This window comes from Neopelma chrysocephalum, unplaced genomic scaffold (assembly GCF_003984885.1).
Source record: "Neopelma chrysocephalum unplaced genomic scaffold, ASM398488v2 Primary Assembly neopelma1_104, whole genome shotgun sequence".
In the NCBI taxonomy this organism is placed as follows: Eukaryota; Metazoa; Chordata; class Aves; order Passeriformes; family Pipridae; genus Neopelma; species Neopelma chrysocephalum.
In genome coordinates, this window is record NW_020897768.1 from 1,056,337 (window position 1) to 1,075,400 (window position 19,064).

The 19,064-nt window shown below is 37.3% G+C and overlaps 1 protein-coding gene across 3 annotated transcripts in view; it reads right to left on the reverse strand.

Moving 5' to 3' along the window:
• Positions 1–1,633: 1,633 nt before the first annotated feature.
• BMP5 (bone morphogenetic protein 5) overlaps positions 1,634–19,064 on the reverse strand; it is a 55,696-nt gene continuing 38,265 nt past the window's right edge. For 2 of the 3 annotated variants that reach the window (XM_027696058.1, XM_027696057.1), the window contains exons 5-8: positions 14,773–14,970; positions 8,003–8,079; positions 6,049–6,159; positions 1,640–2,199 (exon numbers count right to left, since the gene is read on the reverse strand). In XM_027696058.1, the coding sequence (XP_027551859.1) occupies positions 2,050–2,199; positions 6,049–6,159; positions 8,003–8,079; positions 14,773–14,970 (536 nt within the window). In that variant the 3' untranslated portion in view covers positions 1,640–2,049. Of the gene's footprint in view, positions 2,200–6,048; positions 6,160–8,002; positions 8,080–14,772; positions 14,971–19,064 lie in introns of all 3 variants that reach the window. The other variant, XM_027696056.1, reaches the window with a different exon arrangement.

Below are 19,064 nucleotides of genomic sequence, written 5' to 3' on the forward strand. Positions count from 1 at the left end.
TTATTTAAAAATATATTACTTAATGTACCCAAAATTTAAAATCCATCAAATTCCATTCAGAATAAATTGAGTTCAAAAAAAGCATATCCGCCTACCCAATTTATACAGAAACCAGTAGATTTTTGAAGACAACCCAGGAATCTAACTGTTCCAAAATGGTAATTCAGATGGAGACATATTTTGCTGTATACCCTTCTGCATAATCTGCAACTAAATGTAGATATGTAGGTAATGCCAGTATAAAATAGACATGGAAGTGTAAAATGGAACTGTTCTATTAAGGGGAAAGAGTTCCCAAGACTGAAATCAGGACTGCTAATTTATTTTCTTTTTTTTTAAGTGAATGTATGCATAAAAAGGATTTATGTATTAGTCCAAAAGCAAGATAAAATAAATTAGTTTCTGCAAAAACGGCATCTGCACGTTCACATGCATACACACAGTCACACACACACACTGATTTTATCAGTCTGTAATAATCTGAGTTTTCTGAAATATATTTTAAATAACCGGAGAAGTCAGAGTTACATGAATAGACTGTCTAAGGAGAAACTGATATGTCCTATGCATTTTTCAGCAACTCTCTGAGAATGGTTTAAATGAAGCATTTTTAGTGAAGTCAATTCCTGATAAAAGCATATATTATAATTAGTCATGTAATAGAGAGAAAACAGAGTTTCTATTTTCCCATTTTCATAACACTAAAACAAAGAGGTGTCCAAAGACATTAAATGTCCTTAATTCAAAATAAGCATATATGTAGTGGTGGTGGAAATGTAATCTGTAATTGGTTATGCAATTCACAACCACAGGATTTGATTTGAGGCCAAAAATTTAGGGAGATTAAAAAGTTATTATATGGATTTAAGAATTATAACAAAGTTACAATAGTTAATGCAAAATAAAAGGAACAATATCCCATATTGAGTCTCATTATTTAAACTAATCCCCACCCGATAGAAAAGCAGATGGGACAGAAAGTAGGCTGCAAATTACCCAATGCCTTGTTATGAAAGGTGTTTTTCATCTTTGCCTGAAAACAGCCACCACTAGGGACATGACTTTTGATTAAAGAGGTGACAACTGCATACCCAATGCCTTCCCTCACACACTCACAAAACACATCCAGAAGTAGGAGCTAAATAAAGCAAAGCCCTTCCATACTGTGTCTTCTGTATATTTTGTGTATATAGTGTATATACTGTGTATATAATGGGAAGGATTGTGTGGTTTTTGTTTGATTTTACCTTTTGGTGCTATTATAAAAATACTTGCCAAAGCAGTGTAGTAGATAAGAGACTCATATGATTTGAGGTAAGAATGTTGTAGTTCAATTTTTAGTGTTAACTTGGAAAGTCCTAGATAAAGGCAAGAGTCTGTCTACACGGAATTTCCGAAGCCTGGAGCCTTTTGCAAACTCTGCAGCTCACAAGCCAAAAAGTAACATACTCCTCCAGTTACACTCATTTTGTTAAAGAAAATAGTTGTAACAATTATGTGCAATTTTTTCACTTCTATTTTCTATCTACAATTTATTTACTTAAGCACTGTTCAACATTTCACTTTTTCTAATGGAGCAGAACTTCTAACAGAAAAAATATGTTTAGTCGAGCAGTTTTGTTTAGTTTTTTTCCCACAGTTTTCATTGGCACAATATGACCAAATGTATTTTAGTTCCTTTAACAATACAAAACCGTTACAGAAGTTCTGGAGTTTCTAGTTTTAAAAAATTCTGTACAAAGGCTTTACCTTAAAGTATTGGAATGGAATGAAACAGATTTCAACATGGGCTATTGAAAAATTAGTTTGTGAACTTCTACTGCATGGTGAGGCGACCCATAAAATAAATGGTTCTGAAATTTTGCTCATACAAAAGAAACTATATACTTTTAAATAAATAAAAGCTACTATATACATTATACTGTACAATTAAATGAGAGATGACATGAAATGGAATAAATTTAGGCCTGCCTTTTCATCAGCAAGGCTCATATCTTGACTTTATTACAATTTTGAATAAACCCCTCTGCTTTAGATTATTTTTTTATTCTAGTGGCAGCCACATGAACGCACCACCATATTCCTGTATTTTTTTAAAATAACATTGGAACTGTCATCAAAGTAGAGCACGGAGATTGCGTTCAGTTTTGTTGGTGCACAGCATGGCTTTGGTACATGATCAGGGAACATCAAGTGAACCTGAAAGACAGATAAATACATAGCTCATATATCAAACAGAGAGGTACAAGGACAACATCAGTGGAAAACATGTCTTTGCAATTCAGAGAAGGCTGTGGTCACAAATTTTCCTTGGTTAGCAACTTTAAAGCACAGTTTACCTCCAGAACATTGCTCTGATTTCAATTGCACGGGCAGAGTTATACGATAAAAGCAGACGGAGAGATAAATGAGGAGAAGTGGCCAAGACAGAAAGTTGGTTTTCAGATGAAATGTAGAAAAGAGTTGGAGTTAGGCAGCTGCTCAGGAAAACATTTAAACATATCGTGCGTACCATCTTTGGGAAGGACAATGCTTAACATGAAGGCTCAAGCCCTGGGTCTCACCAGGACCCAAGCATGTGCGAAAAAATGCTTTCCTGGGTTGGGATCTCAGCATGGAGGAAAATCTGTTGCAGACAGCAAAGGCTGTGCAGGCAAAGGCTCTGGAACTGTTTTCAGCCTGTGAAATGGTAAGATATGTGCTCTTAGACGGTATGAGTGCATTTTAGTGTCTTATCTGCATATCAGTGGATCCAATTCTACTTCCACTGCAGTAAAAATCAATTCATAAGGTGGGTGCCAGCTGGACAAAATGTCTGGGGAAAGGGCTGAGGAAGAAAAGTCTTTATGTTCTCTAGGCTGAAATATATCAATGAAAGGTTAAAGAGAAGGAAAAGAGTTTTGAACGGCATCCCAGAACGAACAAGATCTAGTGGAAATATCTGAAAATGGGGGAAATACAAGTTCTTTGTACTTTAAAGAAGGTTGGATGTAATATTCTACACATGCTGAAGACTTGGAAACTGGGGAGGCCAGAGAAGAGGGAGCTGTAATAGAGAGGGCAAGAGATTATTAAGGCATGGATGAAGACTTCAGCAGTAATAGGTTTCGTTTGTATGTTAAGTCTTTGTAAATCTGTTAGAGCCATCTGTCTTGCAGTGATATAAGCTCAGAACCTTTGCCAGACAACAGAGAACAGTCTATCAGGAAACAATTTTTACATAACTGTTACCATGAGAAGGTCTTTTGAAATGAGCAATAATAAATCCTGAAGTAGCAGTTTAGTAAAGGTTTAGACACACACTTAAAAATGGTTTAACAAATGAGCAGCAAAGCACTGGAGAAAAGAATGATTGTGCCTCATCCAGGCAGATGTTTGCCCTGTCATAAATCCCAGTTCCACCAACCTCTGCCACCCCAGCTGGAAGCTCTGTGGCCCCGCTAACCATGGCAGCAATGGTCACAGGCTTTTCAAGTGTTTGTTAGCTACAAATTCAGCACGAGCCAACCTGCTGATCTACTGCCTCTCGTGACCAGGAAGTCAGTGCATCTCCTGAGCCTGGTCTGAGGGTGATGAAGAAAGCTTATAGAACACATTAAATGCAGCCTATCTTGTATTTACATGGATCTGTATCATCTGTTTGCCTAAGTTCAGCTAAGAAAAAAGGAGAGAGAGAGGTACTGACCTAGCATTTCTCCCATTCTTATTACAATAGAAAATAAAAAAAGAGTCAGTGAAGTTTGGAGGGGTACCAAGGAACAATCATTTCCCAACCCAAAAAATGGGCCTTTTCAGAATGGTGTAATCAGTATGGCCGGGAGATGAATACATTTAGATTAGGGTGGGGCGTATGAATAATTGTTTCCCAAACCATCCCCATGTGCACACCTTGTGTAAATCTGAATTTTGTATAATTTAAACCAAAAAGTGTTCAACTACTGTTATCTAATTTATGTGCAGCTAAAATTTAGCCTCATGATTTTTTGGCTGCACAAGTGAATGCATGTACTGTACATGCAGAGGGAGACACAATTCCAAAAAGGCCATAATAATGGGAAGAATTTGACTATCCAATTTAAAAAATAGGACAAACTACACACATTTCTTAACAACTGGAAATCAATCATTTTTGGACACAAAAGACACATAAGAGAAACTAACATTGGGCCAATTCTTATTTAACAGTCCATAATTGCAGGAGGGAACTCTAACCTGGGGATCTCACTGATATTGGCAACTTTTCTGGACAATGTTTACATAATGCTAAACTATTGCTTTACTGACCTATTTCTTTTTAGCTCTGAACTGTTCTTCATTGTCTTCATTGTCAAGGAATACACAGTGCTGTATTCCTTGCCAACTGGCATTTTCTGTTTCCTTTCACCTGAACCCTTTAACACACTTCTATTTATTTCCAGCCTAACATTTTCCCTTCTTTTTATAAATCTTGCTGACTCGAATTCTGGTATAGAGGAATAATATTGCATTGGTGGCTGGACTTGGAAAGGGTGAGTAAACAAAAAGCTGAATGGAAAGGAAAAGGTCTCAGCATATGCTGAGTTTTTAAAAATGTCCCTCTCATAGAATCATAGAATCAACCAGGTTGGAAAAGACCTCTGAGATCATCAAGTCCAACTCTTGATCCAACACCGCTGTGGTTACTAGACCATGACACTAAATGCCACATCCAGTCTCATCTTAAAAACCTCCAGGACCGGTGAATCCACCCCTTCCCCAGGAAGCCCATTCCAATGTCTGATTACTCTGTCTGTAAAAAATTTCTTCCTAATATTCAACCTTCTAGAAATACTTGATGATTTTCACAAGCAGAATTTGGTTTCTATCAGAAAGACATCAAACTTCATTTTTGTTTATTTGCTTTTTTGGTTTTGGGATGTTTTTTTGTGTAGGGATTAAATTTGAGGGAGGTGTTTGGGGTGGTGCCCCAGGATGGTAGTAACTTCACTCCTTTCTGAAGGAGGAAGGGTTTTTAAGGACCATATTTTTTATGTGAAAATCAAAGAAAAAGATCGTCTTCCATGGACAGATTTGCCAGCATAATCTGATGGTCAGGATACTTCGCTATTATCAGTTTATATCAGAGGGAGCTTTAAACCCATGTTTCTCTAATTGCAGTTGAGTGTCTTGACCTTTCCAGAAAAAAATTAGAGATGGCAACCCTTTCCTGTTCTGATTTTGTACTGCCACTCCCTCCTTGTTTATTATCCCTCATTCCTCTGCTTCTTAATCATTCTGTAATACCAATGCTAATACCAGTTCTTCAGCCAGCATAGGTGAAAAATCAATTTCTGACCAAACCAACCAGACTTCAGCCTCACAGCATTACATTTAGGCGTAGTCTAAAGGTCATGATTTCTGTAGCTGAATGCTGCCAGGGTAGAGGAGGCCTAGCCAGCTGCCTCAACTAAGATCATCTTTTTGGCTGCTTTAGTTGAGGCACAGGAGAAAACATAAGAAAAAGCAGAGGCAGAAAGCTGGCTGTGAATCCCCTTCTACATGTACCAGGCTGAGTAAGACATCCAAACACACTTATTTTTAAATTGCATTTGTAAGCCAGGCATGACTGAACACAATTTCTTACATGCAAGTGCATCTGTTTGCAAAGCTTCACATTAAATTACAGTGTAAGTATCTCTGCCAGCAGCTGACAACAGAGGTCTACAGAGTGGCCAAGTGTCATCATTTCTGGAAGGTATAGCATGTAGATGTTAACACTGAGCTTCAATAAGCTGCAAAAACTCTTGGAAGTCAGACCAGGGGGCCCCCTTCATTCCTAACGATTCTCCGGTAATATGACACAGTACTCTCATGTGTCATTGCATTTGAAATGGAGGGGGAACCTACCACACAGGCCACTCTGAGCAGCTCATCCTCTCCCCAACGTAATCATCAATGCCTGTTTTCGAAATGGGTTATCATTTACCCAGAAACAATCAAAATTCAATAGTAGTAAACAGAAGAGTCAGACCCTGAGCGAAGACACTAACAACTGCATAATAGGCAACTACAACATAGGCAGAGGCATACCAGAGTCTGAACAATGGCGTGGTTTGTTGCGTTCATGTGGGCATTGAGGGGGAAAGAACACTCTCCATCACAGTAGAATGCAGCATAGCCCTCTGGTGCAATAATCCAATCCTAAAACAAGAGCAAATAGATCCACTCAGTACTTTTTTTCTCACTCAGAGAATTTAGAATTATATCAAACTAAGACTTGTTCAATGACAAAAGGAACCTCAGAAGGTGGCATGTGAAACAACCTTTTTTTTTTTAAAGTAATTGCTTTGTTCATGCAGAACAGAGATGAAAATTAAATTAAACTTAAAAATCTGTACAGAATACCAGCTAATGAGGCCATAAGGGGAATTAAAGATCAAAATATGTTTGTAGAATACTTTTCCTCCCAAACCAAAAATCTTGAGCATTTCTTGGTGCAACAAAAGTAATTAAAATGCATTCTCTTCCTTCAGCATACTCAATACCATTAACTGTATTATTGCATGAAACAGAGGGTTGCTAGTAATTACGCATTGGCATGTCATTGAATCATGCATTTTGAATATTTCTAGCAACACAGCATGGGCAAAAGACCACAAGAGGGAAAATATTTTAAAATGTTAATGACAGCTGTGTGTTTAGTTTGCTGAATTACTCCTTTGCCAGGTAATGGAAGTGCTGCAGGAAGGACGGAGAGGATCAGGTAGCTACTTCCTGGGGTTTGTATCTTTTTTTTCTTTGCATGTCATTTCACCTTGGGTTTCACTGATCAAATATTGTACAGTGTAGCTTTGGCTTTCCAGCTGAAACCTTTAACTCTTAAGGTACTTTTGGGGATAAAAATATATTTTCTTTTCTCTGTAACCACCTTGGCCGCTATGGCAACTCATCTGAGAACCTTGCACATCTTGGAGCATATCAGAATTTACTGTTTAGAAAAATTAAAAAGCTGTTGATATCTTTAAAAAAATCTGTGATCTACAGAGACACAATGGCTTGCTTGTTCAGTAGCCTGAGTTCAATACCACAAGCCTGCTCTGTGGCCCTGGATAGGGTGATTATGCTTTGAAGACTTGGGGAAACAGCTTCTGCCTGCTTCTTCAGGCTGCTGTGAGGATAAATATACTACAAAATATCAGACAGGATAATGAGGCCATACGAGAATCTGAGCTAGATACATAAAGGATGAGCTGCCACCAAAGAGATAGCATACTTTTTCTCCTCATAGACTCGTTCTGCTCCTGGAGAGTTGTTTTAAAATAATTCAGAGAAATGTGAAATGCAAAGACAGCCATCTCTGAATTCTTACCTACATATGCAATACTTCTAGGTTATAGGTTGCTGATGGCCTTCTTGTTCTTTCTTTATAGAGAGTTCCTTGCTTTCTGGAAAAATACCCTAGATTGATGTCTATTTTCTTTTCTTGTAATGCCCGTCCTCTGACTTCATGAGCTTTTACTACAGGGTTTTTTTTTTGGTTACTGTATGGCAGGATTCCCCAGTTTTCCCCAGAAATTATATAAAATTAGCTATGGTGTTATGAAGACCACTGAGCAGTGATCCAGGATTTACTTCCCTAAGGATCCTACCCCAGTGAAATCTCTCTGACCTGCAGTAGACAGCACTAAACCAGGTTGAATTCAGGTGCAAATTAAAAAAGTTGCATCACTTGGTGTGGATATTTTGGTTTCATTTACTGCAGATTCATTCATATCTTGAGTAATACTTCAAATTTATCTTTATGTGAATGAATCCAGATCATATAGCCACAAACGTATGCAATATCTTTGAGAGAACAGCTAAAAAAGGTAAAGAGATAGTGATAGCAATACTGGTAGGGATTTGTTACGAGATGCATTTAAAGAATTTGTCTCTCATCAGTGATATACCAATTACCAGGAAGAAAACAGAGTGTAAATAATGGGGGACTGTAAAATAGATAGTCCTAATTTGAACTGATAGGAAAAAGCATTTATAATCATACCTGCCATCCTAAGTCTCGGAAGCTCACATAAAGTTCATGTTTCTTACATGCTTGCTTTTGCTCGCTTGTGTTATAATCTACAGGAAGAAAATAACATTAATAGATTTTTTAGAAGCATTGCCAGAACTGACAAGATTTAGCTATTTTTGAGATGCTGACCAAACTGTACAAAGGAAATAAAAACCATTCTGTCGTTTATATTCCTAGGGTTGATTGTAAAGGTGATGTTTACTTGGACATGCAGAATGAACACAGGCAGACTGATACAATTTGTGTACACAGGCAAAATAAGGCACACAGCATTAGGGGAAACAGGTTTACATGATGTCTGTTTGCTGGCTAGCTGGTTAAGACCTCTGATAATATGCACCCAGGTAATCAAAGAGGATAAGGAAGAGCCTGATCCAAGATATGGGGAAGTCATCTGTATGTTGGCACAGTTATAATTACCAGGTAAAGAAAGTAGCCCAATTCAAAAGATAAATTAACAATGATAAAAATTGTCTTGAAACAACAGAATTTCCCGAAATTTGTAATTTAAACACATATTCGCACATTTCATATGCCTTCATTTTTTACCATATTTTCTGGAAATATTCACTACTTGATTATCTTTAGTTGGTAATACTAATGTAAACAAGTAGATTAACAGGTGCTTTTTAGAGGACTGAAAGTTTCTGCACTGTCAGAGATGTGTCAGGATAGAACACAGAGAACGTTCCCTACATGCTTCTCCATGACAATTGTAATCCTGGAGAAATTCTAGTACTTGTTCCCTACTGCTCTAAGTAACAGGAAAGGAAGGGAACAGGGTCATGCCTTCATCACATTATCACCACAGAGCTGGTTTAGAGAGCTATTCAAGTGATGCCATAAGTGAGGTATGCAATAGAGCAGGAAGTACATGCTGTCTGCTGCGTTTCCAATTCAAGAATGCTTAAAGTGAATTTTTTGGACCAAAATAACCATTCTGGAAAGAAAAAAAAGTTCACCAAAAAAATTCAAAACAACAAGAAAAAGCAAACAAACAAAACCCCATAAGACCCAAACAAACTAGGAAGACATGGAAAAAGAAACAAAGTCTTTAGTTCCAGGAAAAGACTTTTTTTAGGAACATTTTTTTTAACATTATAAGCCTGGAGGCTGGAATGGGAAGGTCTCTGAAATTATCCTGAAAAATTTCAGGATAATTAAGAGAGAGAGGCCTTTTCTCACATAAAATGAAAGGAAGGGAGTTCTACAGACTATGAGATAACCTATGCAGTTCTTCACTATCCTTACAGAAAACTCTTCCAAATATACAACCTAAAGGAACTTTTCTGCAAATTTGACAACTCCTTCTCATCAGCTGTCCTGATCTCTTCTTTCATTGCTTCTCTGGGTTCTCTTCAGCTTCTCTGTGTCTTTCCAAAGATGTGATGGCCACAACTGAACACAGTGCCAAATTAAGTAAAGTAATTATTTCATATTATTTCCAGATTGTTGTCTAGTAGTATAACCCAGAATAGGAATTTTGCAGCAAAACCACACTGTCAAATGGTGAGCTTCAGAATCTTTTTTTATATATTCCTGCCTAATCACCTTAATAGTCTGTTGTAGTTGTACAAATCAATGAATAAAAAGCAGATTTTGGGGGTGAGGATGTTGATGACACCTGCATCCTCTGTACCTACTGTACCTACATAGTACAATACAGTCAAGATTCTGGGGGATGACATCAACAAGAGCATTGCAACCCATTGCAAGTCAGGCAAGTATGGCACAAAGCCACTGTGGCTGACTAGAAAACTCTTGACTGAACTCAATTTTAAACAAAGCAACAGTAATGTGAAATTGGGATGAACTGCATAGAAATAATATAAACACATTGCCTGGGCATGGAGGGACAGATATTAGGAAAGCTAAAGCTTAGCTGGAGTTGAAACTTGTGAAGTCATCAAGAAGCACCTCTATAGGCACATTCATAGCAAAAAGAAAACAAGAAAAATACAGATTTGTGTTCAGTAGAGTGAAGGACCTAGTGATAAGGACTCAAAAAGGTTAAGGTACTCAATGAATTCGTCAAGTTAAGTTAAGCTTTCTAATCTATAATACCTCAAACTCTCATCCTTTTTTTAAGATGAACACTGCATTCTTTCCTATGGTATTTTCCTAGCCCTTCAATGACAGTCATTAAAGGATCTCCACAGATTGCTGCCATCTCAGATAATCTCAGCTGTCCCAGATCATGCTGAGTCAAAATATACACCCACATCCCATGGGAGTTCTGTGTCTTTCTGGAGTAGCAATTAGAAGGAACACAGGATGCCCTAAGAAATCACAAGTTTTCAAAAATCTGTATGTCTTTAATATAACCAAAACCCCTAAATCATACTTTGTTCTGAGTTGTCTGTAATAATCTAGCATGTTCTGCACACAGTAAGAAGTAAGGTGAAGGTAATCAAAAGTAAAGGAACTTTAGAAAAACAGAACTGTGTTTCACTGATAATTCTTTGCAAGGATCTATACACTCATTTTAACTAATATCAGTGCTCATAGGAAGTAAATATTGAGCTTTTCTCTCTCAGTTATTAGTGGGAATTTAAAATTCATACATATAGAATACAAGTCACTTTGCAAAAAAAACCGTGACTAAAAAACATGGAAAAGATATGCATGTGAGAAAGTCAGAAAGGTCATAATCTGGTTTTAGATAGCACCCAAGCAGGCAAACAAATGAAAGCTGAAGATTTTGCTTTTGCAATCTTTCTCTGTTACAACATTTTTGTATTTGAGAACATGTACAGATGTTTTAGTGCCAGGATGTAGCATAGGTCCTTACACTTACAGGAGAAAGTCTGAATAATAAATATGTAAATCATTGCACAGATGTCACCATTGTCTTGATACTCTGAATCATTTAAATGTAGGTTAACTAGCAGTGGATGAGTAGTCACACCAGAACGCTTGATAAAATGGTCTGCGTATACAGACTGCAAGCCATCTAATGAAGTCACCTATGAAGAAAGGGACACTTCCTTGAATTCTATCTTTCACATAAGACAAATTTTGTGTGTAATGTAACATTTCGTGTAAGTATCAAATGTGACATTTATAATAGGATCTGATGCCAAGGATTCAATTTCACATACTGTAGCTTCAAGGCCCATATGCTCATTCTGTGAAGAATCAAAACTGTAGTCTATTGTGACCTAGAAAACATTGTTCCTCAGCTATTCAGGAACTGCAGTTGGAATCCAAGCCCCTGCATAGTAGGAAGAGCTGTGGAAGAAGGGCAAGAAAATATATATATAAGAAGTTTCAAGAGGACTTTTGTTTTTTTTTTTTTTTACAGGGGAAATAGAGGCGTGTAAACATGCCTATATATATTATTCCAAAGTACTACATTTTTAATTAATTAGTGTGACACAAATCAATAAAATACAGGAAATGTAGACTTAAATATTGTTTTCTGGTTTTATCTCACTGCATTATGAACAAAAATTATGTAGCTTTGTTTTGCATTTTCCTGGTGTAAGTCAATATTCAGTATTTAAATCTGGATATTCTCTAGTGCCCAATTACACTGTAACTCTTTTTACAAAAGGTAAAAAAATTAAAATTAAGCCTACTTTGGTTTTAAGGAAGAGTTATGTCATGTCCTTTGGGAACGAGTTGTCTAGTTTTGGTTTGGGTTTTTAATAATTTTTTTTTCTACAGTTTGACAAAAATAAAACTAGGCAAATAATAAACAGTTCAATCCTCTGTGCACAGCAGGCAGTTGGAGTCTGAATGCTAAGATTAATTCTGTCTGTCTTTATACTGTATTGAGGTCATCTTCTCTTGAAGTTCTTAGCAACACAGGGATGCTGATTTTATGACTCTGCATCTTCATGAATAATTCAAAAATTTTCTTGTCCATTGGAAGGGAAGAGCTGAGTTGCCCAGTGGAGCTTTTTTTTTTGATGTGCTCAGAATACAGTAAAGCTAATCGCTGAGGTCCAAGAACTTAAAAAAGAAGAAGGCAAAATACAAAAGGCAGGAGGCAAAAGGAAGATGACAGAAGGCAAGGGCAAAAGAGGAAAAAAAAAAGAGGAGAAAAAAGGGGGAAACTCTCAAGAAACAGAAAATTAAGAAGAAAAAAAACAAGAAGAAAATGAAGACATGACTTCGTAGTGAAGTTGAGATTGATGCATAGAGAGAGGTATAACCAAAGTCTGTGACATGCAAATGATAACACACCTATCTGGGTCTGACTACATAACCTCCGGCTTTGTAGGTGAGCATTTTTCAATGTCAACATCTGTCTTACATGCTGTAGGTACATGATTATGGAACAAGCTTAGAAAAAAATTACCTCCATCACACAGTGACCTTTTCCCATCATTGTGTCTTTTATGTCAAGTGTCTTGCATCAGGGAGTGAGTAAGAATTGAATATAGTCTATTGAGTCTCCCATAAAGATGATGGCCAGAATTCTTTGGTCTTTTTCCCAAAAACTTTTGCATTTAAATATGAAGAGATGAAGACATACTTTTGAAGTGCCGCTCATTACTGGAAGCTGTAGAGAACTTGGAGAATTAGCCTTCTCCCACAAACCTGAAGGGATGCAGCGTATCCCCCATTTCCTGGGGCTTGTGAAGAGGAGGTGAAGGGCATAGCTTTTCCCTAATAGCAGGCTCTCCACATGGAGTCTGCAAAGACTCAATGATTGGAGTAATAAGAACATGTTCTCTTCTCTATGTCTTTTTTGCACACTGGAGCATCTGGATAGAATCTGTACATTGCCTTTGTAGCCTTCAGCAGGCTTATCCACTTATTTAATGAGTACTGTTGCAATAGCTGCTAAAAGGAAAAGTGTTGTGAATCACTTGTAGTGTGAAAAGTCCCATCAGTGATCATTAGCAGCACTCAAATAAAAGAAGTTTGTTGATTTGTGATATAGGGATTGTTGAGGCAAACTTCAAGGCAGGAGCATGGAAGCTGATTTGCCATGGTGCAGGAGCTACACCTCCAAGAAGTTTTGCTGCAGAGAATGTTGTCATTTGAGACTGTGGTCACTTACCTACCTTCAGCTTTGCCATCTATTCCAGCCTGTCCATATCTTGCTGCCTCCATCTCCAGTCAGAGGTCAATGTCCCTGATTTTGATGCGACTCCATATGCAATTGCTTCTTAACCTGATTTTGTTTTAACAGTATGGTATTCTTGAATTACAATCTCTTTTGAAAGAGATCTGTCATGGATCAACGTATATAGTGATGTACCTCTATGCTTATGTAGAGCTTAAAGATGTTAGGAGAAAATTTTTTTCATTATGCACATTTTCCTAGAGACGTTCTGATTTTTTTGTTTTACAGCAGCTCTGGAGCACGACTGGATACACAGACAAGGCTGACAAATATTTTGAGACTTTCAGACAGCTCTTCCTGAGGTAATTCTCATGCCAATGCAACTTGCCAGCCTGTGTTAAGGCTGAGTTTTTCCCAGGGTTAACCATCAAGTAGCTTGTGTTCTGATTTCCTGCCATAATCAAGAAGGTTTAAGAAATCCGTTCAATTCTCATTTCCTCATGCACTAGAAACATAGGATTCAATCTGAAAGTGTGATATTTATGTTTAGGTATCATGTTTGTACCAGGTACTTAGATGATTTACCCGTCACTCAAAATAATGTGATTCTCCAAATTAGTAGACATTTTCCAGGAAATATGAAAAATTATTTAAATAATTTCTTTGACTTCTTTAGCAACTCAATAGCAATTTCTGGTTGTTGTGGCAAAATCCATCCTTCTGCAAAAGATCAGGGAAAGGCTTTTGTATTACATTAGAGGAGTCTCTAACCTGCCTCTGTCAAGGTTCTGAGATGGATATAAGTAATGCATATTGCTCATAACACTTCTCCTCAAATAAGTGAATTCCACTCTCAGGCTAAATTCCTTCCACTAAATAATGATTTGCTTACATGTAGACATCCATGGGGTTTAGGAATAGCATCTATATTGAGGTTTTGATATGCTGTTACTAGATCTGCCATGCTTCTGGAAAGATACTTTTTCACACCCTGTTTCCAAAAAGTAGAAATGTTTGTTCAAAAGTGAGAATATTTAGAACACGGCTTTTTGCCTCCAGCTAGAAGGAGCATTTCAGGAAAGAACTGGAGCAAAACTTATTTCAGGCTCTAATGGGACTAAGACATTTTCATATGCATTATTGTCGGTACCTCTCAGGTAGGCAAGGGACCAAATTGACTCAGTTCAGGAATATACTGTGTATTTACATCAGTACATGTCAGCTGGTCTAAACTCATAAACAGTTTACGTTTTCTCAGATTGGTTAAGCTTCCTCATTTCCAGTATTCAGATTTTTGTGTTACTTCTTATCTTCTTCAGCTGAGAGACAGTTTAACAAAAAGTCTAAACATTGTCCCTTGCTAGGCTTCCTTGACAAGTAGTTGGGGTGCAAACCTTCTCTTTACTGTCTACTTTTTTGTTATGAATAGCAAAGAAATCATCCAATTGCCAAATGTGTAGGACTTGTTTCAAGCTCAGATAGAGCCTTTCTTAAACTACTTGGTCATTTCACCCTCATGGAGCCCATGGTACATGTAACTGACCTGACTTACAGAAGGTAGATCATGCTCAGGGCCAACATAACAAAAGAGGACTGGGAGCACAGTTTCTGACAGTTCAGCCAGTGAGCAGTATCTTGTTGAGCTGCTGTGACTCCATTGCATTTGAGCAAGTGCCCACAACTCCTATAAACAGACTAGCAAAGCATAGCTTCATCTTACCCCCAACACTTGGCATCCTAGAAGACTCCTGTTGACTACTGGATTTGTTGCGGTTCTGATTTTTCCTTTTATTGTTGGCTGCTCGGACAGAACGGAAAAGCACTTCACTTGCCTTGAAGAATGCAACCATGAATGGTTGCTTTGACTGAGGCCCATGTCTTCCAATCAGGCCAGCAGATTTAACATTGATACTTCGACCTATAAAGTAACAGAAATTGCAAGTTAAAAGGTGAGCTTCTGCCCCTCCTGAAGCCACAGTGGGAGTTAAACTGCTGACTGAAACATACCAAGGAATTCTCCATAATCCTGAATTTACGTGATTAAGAATCCTAACTGCATTTTGTTAAACAGAACTTAGAAGACAAAAAAATTCAACCATTTGCAGAAGTTTCAACAGCTTTACAGATAGTTTGTTATTGCATAAAATTGCAGTCTCTGTGTGCTATATATCTTACTCATTACACAGACATTTTAATTCAGTCTCGTGCACACATCTATAGAACTCAAAAATAAATGAGCCCCATTAAGGTCTATTTGCTACAGAAAGGATAATGTAATGTGGTCTTCTAATCTTTGCATCATTTCAGTGTGACATGTGGAACCTTATATCCCCAAAGCAAATCAGTAGCAAATAGAAGTGTAGATAATAAATATGCTTCTGCTTTAAAAATAAGTATTGTACAGTGTTACTCAAACTGATGTTCATTCACCAGTAAAGGTAGGAAGCCATTCAGTCTTTCAAGAGAAGAGAGTTTGAAATATGTGCATTATTGACTCTGGTTCTGTTCCCAGGGGATTTGCATATTTCTTTAAAATATTTGTTCAGTCAGGACTGTGTGGTAATCTCACTATATTATGTGGTCTAAACCTCACCGAAAGAAAGGAAAGCAAAACAAGTCAATGAAACTGCATCAGTGACATTTTAGCAAATAAACCCTTGCTCTTAACAGAATTTATTTTGGCAGTATAAACACTTTTGTGCATACGTGTATTATGCAGAGCCCTTCAACCGTCAGAAAATGAGACAGTGTCATGTGAAGTTGTGCAGCTGTGCTGGGTGGGGGACACAGAGGTCCTTTAAATGGGGAGGTGTGGGCACAGGCACCGAGTGCGCTGTGCGGCATCAGGGCGCCTGAGGATTCCTCTAAACTGACTGGAAAATTTGCTATGCGGGCGACGGAGGAGCATCTGCCCGACAAACATATAATGCTGTTAACTCAATCATCCTAAAAAAGAACTTGCAAACTAGCATAGGAGTAAACCTTATAGAAATAAGCATATAGGTTTCCTTTTCAAACACAAACTTACAGTGGCTGCACGCCAGAGTCTATATTTCTTAAAAAAACTCTATCACTGGCTTAAATGAAAGAGGCAGTTTGATTTGTGGTTAAAGTAGTTTCCATTCTACTTCCACTGTAACAAATGTATTAATTCAGCTCAGACTTCCTCCTTCTGGCAGCCCTTTTGCAGTAAAAAGAGAAATTAGAAGTTCCAGCCAAATACCATACCTTGAACTGACCCACTTCAATACATAAACACTTTTACAACATGTTTATTCAGGTGTAGCACTTTAAATTGGTTTAAGATGTTTCCAGTGACAGAGAGCCCAGCAAAGGCAAGAGAAGAACTGAGAAAGTTAGCAGTTATGGAGCAGAGTAATTGGCAACATATTCTGAACAATTTTGATAATTACTTTTTTGACTGCAAGGGAAAAATATATTTGTTGAAGCTTCTGATTTCATTTTAAATGGATTTTTAGTCCTGTGTTTCTTTAATTCATCTTTTGATGTGTTTGAGTTACTATTAAATAATTCAGTAACATTAATTTCTATATGTTTCAATCTTCTATTGCAAGTCAGATATGAAAAACTGTACAGACTATTCTCTATTCATTGCAACATGGACAAGCTAGCCTCTTACCACAAAGTTCCAGGTTTCCCCTCTTTTCTAGAGGGAATATTTTTACTATTTTTCTTTATTTTTTGTTCCAATGACTCTCAGAATTTTAATTTTATCTGTAAAACATTCATGCCTTGCTGGTGGACATTTTAAAAATACTATTAGATTTATATATTGAGGACTGTAAAGATGTGTGAAGCTTTTCTGAATTTAAATCTAGGTTCTCTGAATTTACAATGGTGGATATTGTGTGCGAAGCAAAATATTCTTCAAACCAATGTGAACTCCCTTTAAAATAACTTTTAATATTATTAAGTTTCTTCTGGGTTTCCTTTGGACTTCAGCAATGAGATGACTATTAAGATTCCACAAGTTAAGGCTTACTTAGTTATCCAGGATATAGAGATATACCATAAAAAATTAATCCTGTAACCCACAGCCTTTTTACACAGAGAAAGAACTTCTGTGACTTTATTCCTTTATTTGCTTGATCTTCTAAGCAGCCAGCATGAGTTTTTAGAACTCATTTGTTTAATTCATGGATGGTATATGCACTGGATCTGCTTCTAGTGCAGTCAACAGGAAAACTTTTATTGACTTCTGTGGGTTCGTCATTAAACTTTTCTCTCTCAAATTTATCATACACCTTAGCTTAACTGCAACTTTCAGAAGACGAAGCAATCAAAATACACACTGACCTTGAGACACGATATTTCTTCCAAGGAGGATCTCTGAACTGTTTGGTTTGGAAATTCAAACCACATATGTTGTCTCCATTTTAGGTTGGTTCTTTGCAAAAGAAAGTTTGCATTTACAGACCTTCTATTATCCTTTATTAAAAAAATTAAAATGGTGTAGATGTGGGAGATTTCCTTCAGTATAAGAACACAAAGCTTTACCCCTTCCTGAACAGGAGATATTTCAAAGTATCCTGCCTCTGAATGCATCAAGCTTTCTGCCACACCAGCAGCTCCATCTGTGTGCCCTGGTCTTACTAGGTAGTCCTTACCTTTGTCTGTAGTGTGAATTTCAGAGTACAGTACGAAAAACCTTACTCTAACCTGAACTGCCCCTTGTAGCAAAAAGCACTCATGGGCTTCATTTTTGTAAATTATTTTAGTCTGTCATTCCTTGTAGTGTTTAGAAAACTCTTGGCTTCAATGGAAATTGAAAATCCAGGTCTCTCATGCATGCAGTTGTTCCATACTGTGACATTAGAGCAATATTTTCTAAAATCAGCTGGTGACTCAGGCTAACCTGCTTAACTGCACTTGGAGCTTCCCCCAGATGAAACTCGTAAAACCAAAACAGCAAGGTGTGCGTTTCTGCTTCTCTTGAGCATCTCTGAACAAGAATTGAATATGGTCAGGCATTCTGAAGAATGGGTCTGTTTTTATCCTTCCATGTCTCTAATTCTGAGGATTTCAAAGATTTTTCTTCAGATTTTAGAAGAAAAGAAGTACAAGAAACTAGAAATCAGCTTGTGCCTACTCCACTGAACCTAGCATCTGCAATTGCCCCTACACCTAGGGGTTATAAAATAAAAGCATAATAGATGGACTTACTCAATGCTGTGATGGCCTGAAGCCTTTTTATTCTTCACATTCTGGCATGCACTTCTCAATCCCGCTATGAAAATTAATTATCTCTTCTGCATATTGACAGGTATATTCAGAGACTTAGGCTTATGTAAAGCATTATGCTCCAAATTTGCTGAACTCCTTAGTCTTTATTAATATGATTCTGAGTCTTTGTCAAGATATATTTGTTTGACTTGGCATTTAAACTTATTTTTGGCTTTTATAATGTTTGATAGTAAAGCGCCCTTAGCAGTTTCATAAAAGCTTGCATGGAAGTGCAGGTTTGACTCTCTGAACTGAATGAATATTATTTCTCTTCTCGTTCTGTCTCTTTCTCTCCACATTCTGTCTCCTTATAATAAAGGAATCACTGCTGCAAAAATAATTGTGAAGTTAAACTTATAAAAAAGTCCTACCTCAAGAATCCTGATGATTTTGTGCTTTTCTTTTTTTTACCTACAAAATAGGAACAGCACATAAAGTGATAACTGCAGAGCTGTTTGCTGTGTCATTATGTCTGCTATTATGCTGTCCCATGCAGTCATATCATACAATTCTTTTCATGAACAGATCAAGTTCCATCTTAAAAGTTCATTTCCCCCTCAGCTGCTCCAAATGGAAATGCGAGAGCTCTTCAAGCTTTCAGTAACAATCTGCCCTGCAGTCCTGACCTGGAAACGTCTCCTTGTTTTTCACGACATTCAGAAAGCTGACTTTTTCTGAGATCGCCAGTGTGGATGCCAATGACAGTGGTAAGATTTGTGTCTTGACTGTCTCTTCTCAGGCAGTACATATTTTATGTAAAATATTGAT